General features: G+C 35.3%; 1 protein-coding gene across 5 annotated transcripts in view; it reads left to right on the top strand.

The window, feature by feature from the left end:
* Mecom (MDS1 and EVI1 complex locus) overlaps positions 1–12,803 on the top strand; it is a 44,204-nt gene that overhangs the window by 18,426 nt on the left and 12,975 nt on the right. For 3 of the 5 annotated variants that reach the window (XM_035451147.1, XM_035451143.1, XM_035451146.1), the window contains exons 6-8: positions 138–225; positions 9,817–9,983; positions 10,891–10,968. In XM_035451147.1, coding sequence (XP_035307038.1) covers positions 138–225; positions 9,817–9,983; positions 10,891–10,968 — 333 coding nt within the window. Of the gene's footprint in view, positions 1–137; positions 226–4,613; positions 4,641–9,816; positions 9,984–10,890; positions 10,969–12,803 lie in introns of all 5 variants that reach the window. The other 2 variants (XM_035451145.1, XM_035451144.1) reach the window with 1 other exon arrangement.

Below are 12,803 nucleotides of genomic sequence, written 5' to 3'. Positions count from 1 at the left end.
GTATCCTTCCTCAGCAAAGGTCTTCTAGTGGGTTCAAAGAAAACTTCCATTGGCTTTGCTGTGTTGAACATCAGTGACTGTGCTGTGATTGACATGCAAGACTGACTCACCTCCCAAATCTAATTTTAACCTTTCAGAGTAGAGAAAAGAAAGCTCACCGACCCACTTGAAGCTTTGAAAGAAAAATACTTGAGACCTTCTCCAGGCTTCTTATTTCACCCACAAGTAAGTATTCTGGATTTGAGATTTCAAGCTCGTAAACTAACTTGTTGATCCCGAAAAGCAGGTGCAATGGAATGAAAGAAACTTTAAGAACACTAGGATTTCCTATGACGCTGCTGTGGAAGAACACAGGAAATTCTAGCAGGACTAAAACCAAAGCTTTTAAAAAGAAAAAGTCATCAGTATATGTGTAAAAACAACATAGTTTGGGTGTTAAATTATTATGTGCCTTAACTATTTATTGAGCTAAAGTGCATGCTAGAGTGACTAGAACCCAGTTAAGGAAGTAAATATTGAAGTTATCTTTTGTGTTTAAAGTTTCCTGATACAAAGATATAGATCACACTGCAACTTGTCCCAACCTCATGAAGGTCACTCTTGTCCTTTTAGTGCTTAGATAAAAACAGGAAATGAGTCTACCTGACAAGTTGTTACCATAGAGGGTGAAGGAATTTATCTAGACACCACTGGGCATTCCAGTGAAGGTCTGTAATTGCACAAGAATTCACCACAATACACAGAGCTATTTACTGAATGGAGCCAGGCCCATTTATCAAAATACATACAGTTTCTCTTTGCAGAGGGGCATGCTGAACAGTGCTATCTGACTGCCTCATCTCTGCATTGCCACCCATTTAATTATGTTTTTGAAAACTGGTTTACATATCAATCCACAGCTAGAGAATTGTGTTGAAAGTGCAACCATAATGTCTGGAATCTTCTTCTTCTTTTTTTTTTTTTAAAAAAAAAAAACAACTCACATTTCATTTTGTTTTGTTTTGTGTTAAAACGATGCAAGCTCTGATCTTTAAAGATACCAAAGATATTATGAAAATGCCTGACAATTTAGTAATAAATTTGTTCTGTTGTAGTGTGTCCAAGTAATGAACAATAGTCCTCTAATTTAAACTAGTGAAAATCTCTTCAGTTATTGTGATAAATAAATTCATTTGTCTTGGGATAGGAATCTTACCTTCTGTCTCTGTCCTCACTTTTTCAGTGGTCTTCTTTAATATCCAAACAAGAGTATGATGGCAAAGATAGAAACATCAGTTTTAGTTATAAAATCTATTTTTCCTCCAAATTCTCACTCTAATCCAAATTGAGAAAATATATGCTTAGTTATCAAAAGTTCAGAAACATTCCATCATGGATTTTTATATAGAAAGGCTAAGGACTGATGCTGTTTACATAACCCCTGCATGGAAATGACCCAAGTGCTGAGGCAGTAAATGTCTATCAGTAAATATTTGATATTTATACAGACCTAAATCACACTTGAAAGGGTTCATGGGCTAATAGGCCTAAATACAATATGCCCCATGTTTCAGATATTGCATTAAAATACAACTGTCTTAATATTTTCTTTCCTAATTATAAATCAAATGTACATGGGGCAATATTATTAGTATATACATTTAGTAATAGTGATAAAATTGCTTGCATTTTTGATAATATAAAAAAATCTAGTAATTAAGCACTTTAAATCTGAGTGCTATCAGTCATGATAGAATGAAGAAAAATGGGGCTAGGGTCTAGTGTCTTTGAGCAATTTGGTCTATCTGGCTTTTAGTTTTCTTCACTATGAAAACTCTTTAGGAGAGTTGATTTCAAGATGCCGATGTCATCTAAAAACTATGGCTAGCCTTGGTAAATGTGCCACTTGATAAAATGGTAAGTTCATTTATCAATAATTAAACCATATAGGAATGTTATAATATGGGATTTTCATATACTTAATATGATAATATGAAGGAATGTGTTATATTTTAGAATTCTCAAAGGAATAAAGGATAAAACAGATAAGAGATTTGCCCAGAGTACAGAGATGTCCCCTCTTACAGACTCACTCAGGCATACTTGTGGGAACATAGAGGGAGTTTATTTCTTACCCACCTTGTAGAACAGGTCTCTATATAATGCCAATGTGAGGGGCAGTAAGTCACTACAGGGGATTTGGAGGAGAAGAGAAGGTAGATGTTCAGGGTACTTAATTCACGAGCTATTTCTAAACTATTGTGGGGGATCCGGTGGTTTTAGTAAGTAATACTCAGCAGGTGAATTCCTAGGGTACATGGAAGAGCAGCTCAGTTCTTCCTCCAAGATTATGGTCTTTGGAGAGGTCAGTTTTCTTTCAGAAAACTACTCATGCCCAGGGTGTTTGGCTTTGTTTTCATACTCTCAATTCTATTCTAGCCTCAACTAATAAAATCCAAGGATTTGGTATTAGGAGTAATTGAGGCACAAGATGTTACTACTACTTGTAATTAGCAAAAGTGTTTTGGTTTGAGGAACACTCTTCACTTCTTTATGTATAATAGGAGGCCCCTTGGCCTTAAAGGGTAACTAAATTGCAACATTTACAGAGAGGATGTACTTGACCCTGTGCGTGGTCTCTGAAAGGACCTAATAGAGACTCATGAATGAATGCACACAGTGAGTATAAAGTCATTGTTGTAAAATACCATCTTCATATGCCCCAATATTACTTTCTTAGCCATGGTTTTCTAATCATGGCTGCCCTTGTACCTAGGGCTATTTGGAAAGATGACTATTGTGCCCTTAGCATGACTTTACTCTGTAGATGTCACGAGTCAACACAAGGGACTGGCCTCCACTATCAGGGCTTTCCATGATTTTACAGCTAAATAAATGCTTGGGTAAGGCCATTTGGTTCTTTACTTCCCATTTAAAATATTATAAAGCACATGTAAGAGTTGCCGCATGTGCTGTGTTTCTTGCACTGTCTGTTTCTTGAGCTACCACACAACAAATAGGATGTCACATTATTAATTGTTTTAGAAAACTATGATCACATATATCAAGTTTGGGTAGTGTCATGCTGTGGAGAACCCTAGTTTTGAGTATTTTAAAAACACAATCCCTCTTCATAACCTAATCTCTGGACAATAATAGGTGAACAAGTCAATAGATAGTTATTAAATTTTAATTGAAGATTGTTAGGTTTATCTTCTTTCTTAGAAAATTACAATGTTTTAAATTATGCCAAAGTATTTGACATATGTCCAAATTAAGAGATAAATTCTTAGCATCCAATCTCCTCATTCAGTGCATGAAGAAGCACTTTGTGCTCTGAGGCCATTAGAAGACTCATTAGAAGATGGTGCAGCCTTCATTTATTTTCATCTGGTGAATAAATTATGTGACTAAATGGAGTACTGAGCACTGTAGAAGTTCTCCCCAGATGCACAGTTGAAAATTATCCATGGTACTTTAGTTTAAATTATAATTTTGAAAAAGAAAGAATGACCACAAATAGATAAGATGGAGAGACTGCATCAGTAACTGATATCACAGACTGTCCACCACTTTGATTGCTTTTCAGGGCATTTCACATCACATTACAGCTCATTTGAACTGAAATAAAAATCATTTGGTGATTATACTGTTGTAAAAGTGGCTATTACCCATGGTTGGATTTTCCTGCACTTTTAATACTGTCCTTGGTTTTTGTCACGTTTCAATTTCATAGATTTAACCTTTTAAATCTACATCAAAGATCCCATTACCTTAAGTTTTCTCTCTTACTTACTCACATTGCCTGAGTATGCTTTTACTACATTCTGAGGAGCTGAGAATAAGTTAAATGTATTCCAAGTTATCATTTATGCACTGCTGTGGAAGCCTCACATATCCTCTGCCACTCATATTCTATTTGTTTCCTTTAAGTCTTTCCCATGGTCACATTTTTTACTTGTCACCACATTTATGGAAGCATGTAATGGATCTCCTAACTAAGTGATCTTTTTAAGGGAAAAAACTTCAGCCGTTGGAATAGCATCTAAGTCACTGAGGCTTTCTCTAAAGACTGTGACCATAAATTGCCATAAGTCACTATAACATTTTTACTCCTTCCTCCATGTTCTTGTGTTCTGAGTACCAATCTGTCAAGTACAGAATTTGCAGCAACATTATCTTTTATTATGTAATTATTACAATTTTAGTAAATGCCATATTTTCCATATTATTGCCATAGTAGAGACACAGCAGACTGGTTATAACAGGGAATTGCCTGATGCTTAGACACAAAAGCAGAACTTGGGACCACAGTTTTTCAGTGATTAAGAAGAAAAGAAGGACACGATTCCTTATTATGGATTCCATACCACACACTAGGTAGCTTTCTTAGATTGATTGTAATTCTGGTTTCTAACCAAGCTTGATTCTATGATTAATTTTAGGATATAGAGGAAACTCGGGAGTACTATCCATAGATTTTATTTTCATTTCTACAAGTTTTACTCAAGATAGAATTACATGATAAGTAAAAATTACCAGATTAGTATAAATGCTCATTCCTCAAAGGATAGACTACAGTAAAGATCCAACACAGAAGTAATTTTCTCTTTCTGTTTCAATTTTGCTACCAGTTCCCACTACCTGACCAGAGAACGTGGGTAAGTTCCTTATTTTTTGACTAAAGTAATGTAGCATTGAAAAGAAAAGGGCTTAATCTGAATGCTGAGCAGTAAGAAACCACAGCTTTTCTTTTAGTGATAAGACTGGAGCACACAATTTCCCTCCCCATCCCACGGTAGAATTCTAATTCTCAATATAATGGGGGCATTTAGTAAGCTAAAAATGACTTGTGGAATGATTTTATTTGTGAAAACACATTAATTCCACAAAACTATATAGACTTTATATGGGAAGCTTTGAAATGAATCACTAAGTAGAAACCATTATTATTTGGGGATAACACATTACAGATATTTTTTGACAAAGCCCCATGTAAGGTAAAACTTCAAGGCTAACACTGGAATTCACATTCTTCTAACCCAAGGCATAAATGTTCCCTACTGTTTGGAGACAGATAGCAGACTTTAAGATTCTGTACCTGAATGGACTTTTCAGAATTAGGTCTCATTTTTGTAACTTCTGTTACAATGTATAAGCAAATCTGGTTTCATCTAATGATGTTAGGAACAGGATATATATATATATATGAGGAGATTTTTATATTTTACACCTAAAAAGAACTTGATGGATGGGAGTAACATGTATCTCAACTTTTCCTTTAAGTTTTGAGATGTTTGCATTGCCACTCCAAATGGCCTATTTATAAGGATTCTGATAATGGTGGAAAGTTAAGGTGTCCTAAAGTCACACTTGTTTCATGTAAATGTCATCAGACAGCATATATTAGCACTTATTTATTTGCTTTATCTGATGTTAATATTCTTTACCAGGAGTTCCTCAGCTTTCTCTATTGTGGAATATGTGATGAGTTGGGAAAACTTCTCACTGTTGTTGCACATTTAGTAATGAAATACATATATTTAAAAAGCACAAAAGTATTTATTGACAGTGAAGGGAAAGCATGATAGAGGGAAAGAAAGGCAGTGAGAAACTGTGCATATGCATGCCACTACTCTAATTACACTAAGTTGTACAACCAATGTGATTTTTCTTAGAATATTCTGGCCTGTATTTTCAGGATTCCTCCTCTGTCTTCTCCAGGGGAGGTCTGTTCTGAGTTTCATCTCTCAGTTGTCTTAATCCTTCTAAGGCACAATGTGACTTTGACATTTGCCACATTGCTGACTGCTTGAAGCTCCTGATGTTGATTCCTATGTTTACGACTGATCATTGTACCCACTGGCAAAGTCAAGTCAAAGTCCAAGCGAGGCTCCCTTTGTAACCCCCTATGTTGCCACTGTAATGTCTGGAAATACTACCAACAAGTCAGTTTTCAAGGCTGTGATTTACACTGTTGTTGTAAAGTAGATATTTGTGATGTATACTGAAGACACAGGCTTCTAATTCTTGATGGTAAATAAGCTCTCAGTGATTTTGTAATCATGACTGTTGAACTTGATCCATGAAGTGAGATAAACATAAAATATGAGTATTTACTTCTCCCTCAAATGACCATGGTTTTGAGGTTCTCAAGATTATCAAGTAACAAATATAGAAAGCTACTGACTCCACAAACTTTCCCATCCTGTTGTTTATGAATAGTTAGTTATTTTATGGTAGAGTCAATGTGTAATCTAATTGGGAATCATTAGTCCACATAATTAATGGTGTGCTTGGACAGGCATTTCACATAATCAGGTCATCACTTTAATAGTTTTGAGGAGAAACTTTCTCAGGTCCTCAGTTATTGGCACTCCAATAATAAATAGTAAGCTAAACTCTTTGATTCATCTTGGTGACATTTTGCCTGAAGAAATTTTTTTTTAATTATTAGCTTTATTTGACTAGAGGCATAGCTACATTTTGGGGAAGGAGCTAGGGAAATGTGTCTAAATAGTTGCGTCAGTATAAAGTTAATAGTCTCTTGGGGACTGGAAGGGAGAGAAATAACTTCCTTTTCCAGACATCTGGCTGTAGATACTATCAACAGCTATTATATATGTGCAAATAAAAATTACTACTCCATTGGAAAAAAAATCTGTCATTTGCTGATCTTAGATTAGTCTGAGATATTAATGGGTCATATGGCATTATATTACTAAAATATACAGTGGGTATTTTCTTTCCTTTAGTTACTCTAAATTTTTATTCATCATTTTACAATTTCTATTTGATTTTTTCTAATTAAATAGTATAAATTTTATCTAGCCATATTCTAGTATATTAAACCTATTTTAATTCAACTTTTAAAAATACCAAGTCAGACTTTAAAATGAATATCAAAATGTATTATCTCTATATATGTTTCTTCTGGAGGAACATCACATGAGTCTGAGTCAGACAAGACAAAAAGAGAAAGCCGAGACTTTGGCCCATATATTAAATAACCCAATATCAGTCTAAGGAATGGGCTAGATAGGCATGGGTCACAGAATTGCTAAACTATGCAACTAGATGGTGTCTAAATTACTTCTATTTATTCAAACAGGAACACTTAGTTATTCAAATTTAGAGTAAGTAATTTAAGAGCAAATCCCAGGAAGTGTAAAGGAAGACCATTGTCTTCTCAATGGTGTCTAACTAAGCAATCTGTGTGTGTGTGTGTGTGTGTGTGTGTGTGTGTGTGTATGAATATGTGTGAGTATGTATATGCCTGTGTATACATATGTTTATATGTGTGTTTAATGCTTAGTTCAACTTCCATCGTCTTGCTTTCTCCTTCTTTATCCACATTTTATCCTCTTTTTATTTGACAGTAGAAGTCAAAGCTGTGTGTGGCTTTTAAGAAGAGCTCTTGGGTAATAGCTATTCTTTTCCTACTAATTTTGAGGATGCCATCATGTGCCCATGATGTCTACAATATGTTTTCTTGTTACTTGATGCTTTCCCTCCATCGAAACTGTTGGAGGTGAAGTAAGCACAATGACCTTCCTTCAAAAGGATCTATTAGCAGCTCCTAAAGCAAGACACATTTCTCAGCAGCCAATTGCTCCTAAATAACATAAAGGACTTGTAGTTATTGTGTGCTAGAGATGAAAGCTGAGACCAATAACAGTGATAAGGAGGCTGCTTTCCATAAAAGAAGAAACATGTTCCTTCAAGATGAATTGCTGCAGGAATCTGAGTTTGAGCAAGATAGACATTCAAATTACTTAAAATTACTTGATAGCGAGACATTACCCAAATATTAAATGTACATAAATAAGATATTTATAACCACCAGCCATTCACCTACTTCTCTGTCCTCTAAATGCATGAGAACATTGTGACCCTTCCCCTTGCTTGTTATCACTAATCAGATTTTAAACCAGAAGTTATTTTTCACTCAGATAATTTATTCCATGGTAGATAGGCTATCAAAATTATTTTCTGCAAGAAACAATTATAAGAAATAAATGCAGATAAAATAGTATCATAAGCTATTCTGAATTGATTTTTAATAAATAAAGTTAACATGCTAACACTGGCTGGAACAGGGTAATGACTGTGTTCGGCAGGGACAGACTTCCCTCCAACCTCTCTGAGCAGCGTCATCATTCCATATCTTTGCCCTGTGATCAGTATGTGTCAAAATCCTTCATAGTGACAAATGTGCTGTCCACTTGCATCTGTGGAGAATGTTTTAGCAGCTGAGTGATTATGAATCAAACCCTTGAGCTTAGAGCCCTTACTGCCTCCCAATGCGTTCACATTTGTCGCCTGACAAGTAAATGTATCTTGACTTTCCTCTGAGATTTTTTTATGTGCTGTGTTTGATGAAAGACATTTGGCAAATTGGCAGTGGTACCCTGTACGTTGCAATTTGTAGCTAGCATTAGGAGTCCAGGCATGAAATGAGAGGGCAGGTTCCAGGATAAAGAAGAAAGAGAGAGAGCTAACTAGAACATGAATAGTCATTTAAAGAATCAAACATACAAACATACCCTTTGTAAGAAGAAAATAATGTTTGAGATTTGGCTTTAGGTTATGATGTTCATGATATTCTATCTAGCCATGCATCCAGAAAGTGCACACATTGTTACTTTTCCTTCTCAGCTAGATGTGTTAGATTTTCTTTTTAACTTGATCTTGGAAAGTACATCTCTATTTCTGTCTTGATGTCTCATTAGAAAAAAAATTAGGCTTTTGACTGGCCAGTTGTTTGAATTTGCAGTTACTATCTAGATCCTTATGTCTTCCTCTGAGACATACATATAGCACCATGAGAGCCAAATGAATTAATTCAGCAAGATTGCCTTAGAGTTAGCTCTCTGTTTAAAATTTTGTAGTAAGGAGTTCCCAAATAAAACATGAGCGCCAAAGAAACAACATGTTGGGGAAGTTGAAGGAAAAGGAGAATCTATGTAAACATAAAGAATAAAAATCAAACTAAGTCAAAAAGAAAATACTGTTCTTTAAAAGTGAGTAGATGATGAGCATATGTGCCATTGGGAAGATGGTGTATAGATATGCCAGTTGGTAGATGGTGTACAGATATGCCAGTGGGTAGATGATAAGCAAAAGGCATGAGACTATTAGAGCCTGGTGAGAGAGTGTGTATTGAAGAATGGGAATCTTTTCCTTTTATGATAATACCTATTCCATGTGATATTATATTAAGATATCATTAAACTCATTTAAACTAAATCTGCTCAGGACAAATGAACATTTCAACCAAATTCCTTGTCTATAATTCCACTTAAAATGTTGGATTATCCTGATACTAATTTGACATAGCCTTTGGCAATTCTTACACATTGAACTTTTCTTTCTGGATTATGTACATTTTGCTTAAGCTCACCCTTTGAAGACTTGATGTTCTTTCTTGCTGTCATTTCTTCTCATGAGATACCATGGCTTTTATTCATAATTACTTTGTCATGGTGGGTAGGACCTTTCCCTAAAATTTTCAGTTTCTCACTGATATCCGTAGTACAGTGCTGCCATTTAGATAAAATCTGATTTGGTTTATTATTTCTTTGGGGTATTCCATTGCTCAATCATATTACTATGATGTGACCTAAGCAGGCTACTGTGGAGGCAGTTCAGCTAGCTCTGTTTGTCATACCCATCAATTTTCTCATTGTTTAGCACTGAAGTCCTGCAGTCTCCTTCAGACCCTATCACATGTAGGAAGATTTGAAGTCTTCCTGTGGATTATGTTCTTGGTTATCAAGAGATCACTGCAGAAGCAAAGATGTCACACCCCTCAATGTCTGTGTTTCTGCCTTTCAGATGTCAGCTATTGAGAACATGGCAGAAAAGCTAGAGAGCTTCAGCGCCCTGAAGCCTGAGGCCAGTGAGCTCCTTCAGTCCGTGCCCTCGATGTTCAGCTTCAGAGCACCTCCTAATACCCTGCCTGAGAACCTGCTGCGGAAGGGGAAAGAACGCTACACCTGCAGGTGTGTGGCCCTAATTACAGCGGACTTGTCAAAATCTCCCCCTTGGTTTCAAAACAGCCTGTTGTTTGCTTTACGAGTTATTCTTGATTATTTGTAAAATTATCAATAGCAGCCATGATAAATTGTGCCCTTTATTTAGTGACATATAAAAAAAGTTTAAAAGTTATCATTAAAAAGAATTTTAACCCAGACCATTTGGCTGTGATATACAGAAACAATACAGATATCATCTACTTGTCTCACTTTGATAGCTAATGCATTTCTTCCACAATTAATTATTTCCATGCCATTGTAGAATACTGCTCTCTTCAAGAATATATTTAATTAATTGTTATGGCCCTAATTTTGAATAAAGCTATTTACAAAGGACATATAGATGGGTAACATTGGTTAATAAATATCTTAGTACACATCAAGGAAAGAGAAAGCTTCGGTTATGTGCCCGTGATTTCTCAATTATTCTCAGATATCTGTGCTGTTTCAATAAAATCTATTTCTCTACTCTTTGGACACACTGTTCCTTTCTTTCCAGTTGAAATATATATCCATTAACCCAGGATCACAAACTCTCTCTGTTTTTTTTTTTTTTTTTTTTTTTTTTTTTTTTGGTTCTCTTGTCTGATCCAGTTTTGTGAGTGTAAAGATACAAAGTTAATAAAACAGGCTCATGGCAGTGGGTCATCCAGGCTAATGCCTTTTTTCATAAAGTACTCACATAAGTGTGAGCAAATTCAACAGGCCTCCTAATACAGCCTTTATTTGTAGAGTTATTTATAACTTTAGAGTGGCTTTGCTGCAAATTGTAAATGACAGAGATATGAGTGGCATGCAGGATTAATTAAGTCAAGAACACGCATATGACTGCTTTGACTCTACTGACTCTCTCATAAATATCTTTTCCTCACAGATACTGTGGCAAGATTTTCCCAAGGTCTGCGAACCTGACCCGCCACTTGAGAACCCACACAGGGGAGCAGCCGTACAGGTTTGACAATAGGTTTTCTAAATATCTTGATAAATATTGTCATATTCAATGGCCATGAGGTCACAGTGTAATGAGAAATAGTTTGGTGCATATTTAGATGTAAATCAAATTTTGCATCAAAATAGAAAGACCTGTCTGCTAGAACCAAAATTAGGAATGTCTTTTCTTCATCAAATGAGACTTTTAGTTTTCAGTCTAAGACATCTGGGGTAATTTCTAGTAGTATATACATGTTTAAAAGATGTTAGCAACCTTAAAAAATGTTTTTACTTTAGTGTTCTCTTCTCAATAATGACTATCATTTTAATTGACAAAAATCATAACACTGAAGTTCCTCTCATCTAAGCCTTGAGTCTGCCTGGAGGTAACATCCAAATATATCTGCTTCCTTAGTACAATTAAGTCATCATCCACAGATCCCAACAGGAGGTTTAATAAACAAACATTTCAAACTTCAGAAGAGGAAAAAAAAGTATAGATGTAGAGATTCCATAGATAGTGTATTCTAGGAAAGGGGGCCAATTCTATAAATAGCCTCTTATTCTGTTAAATACTAAAATTAACCACGTGACACACAGGCCATATATGACTGCAATAGCTGTGCTTACAACACAATGAAATTATGAACATGGCTACTTTTAAAATGTAACTTATTATTTAAGTGTAATACTTTGCCCTCAGCATTAGAATCCAAGTTAGGCTTTCTCCAAGAGTGAATTTATCTCAAGCAACATTATAGTTTGTTTCTCCTCTGAAATTCTTAAGTGTGTATTAGTATAATTGTTTTGGCCTGAACACTATTATTTTCCTTACAATAAATTATCTTGTTTCAAAGTTGTTTGTAAGCAAAATAGGGGAGATGGCTCAGCAGCTTGCTGTAAGACAGTTCACAATTCCTGTAATTTCATTTCAGAGGGATTTGATGCCTCAGGACTCCCCAGCCACTTTTACTCACATGTACATATCCACCCTCCCATATTACATATAATGAAAAATGTGCATCTTAAAAGGGGAGCGAATGAAAACATGGAAAGACCTATGATTATTCAAAAAATAATAGTTTTGGGAGAAACTCAGAAAATTAGCGTTTTCTTAAGTCCCTTTGTTTCTACTCATAAATGTCACTTCACTTTATATGTGACGAGATGAACTTTACATAACAGATCTTTAAGAGATAGAATGATGGAAAACATTAGGTAAATTCCCCCTTGGAGAATATTCTATCACCTAGGAATTTTGCTTAAATGGAAAGGTTTCCATATTCACATTTTCTTACAGCTGAATGTTGTCCCAGTCTACAGCTATGACATCATGGTCCTTCAATTTGGTGCTGAATGAAACACCCTTATTCTGCTTCATACATATTGCTGTTGCTGTACATGTATTTAAAAGTATACAAGCTGGTATTTGCATTGCTGGGAATCTTGATTTGCCCAGATCTTCTATTTTACAAATGGAGAAAAATAAGAAATCAGATCTTTAGATGCTAACTGCTTTCTATGAAGTTTAGTGCCCAGGCTGGACTTTTCACTTTGGATCTTTCACCTCACATCAGATTTCAAAGCTTTTTTGTCTCCTATGTCTTCATGTTGTTATGAAGGGTTACAATTAGGTTATGCATGCATCTTAAAAATTCTTGAACCTTGATTTGAGCTGTCATTTAAATACCAGATAATATATTGGAATAGAATAAAGTTACTTTAAAATTTAGCGTACTTGCCTCTCTATTCAATATGCTTACAAGAAAGAGAATCAAAATGCTAGCTGATCGTGGGGAGACACTGATCTTTATTGGTCAACTCTTTCTAAAGCTGAGATGATGATGGAGTAGATTT

This window comes from Cricetulus griseus (assembly GCF_003668045.3).
Source record: "Cricetulus griseus strain 17A/GY chromosome 1 unlocalized genomic scaffold, alternate assembly CriGri-PICRH-1.0 chr1_0, whole genome shotgun sequence".
NCBI classification, from domain to species: Eukaryota; Metazoa; Chordata; class Mammalia; order Rodentia; family Cricetidae; genus Cricetulus; species Cricetulus griseus.
Note: the sequence above shows the minus strand (reverse complement) of the source record. Positions and strands in the feature narration are given on the sequence as shown.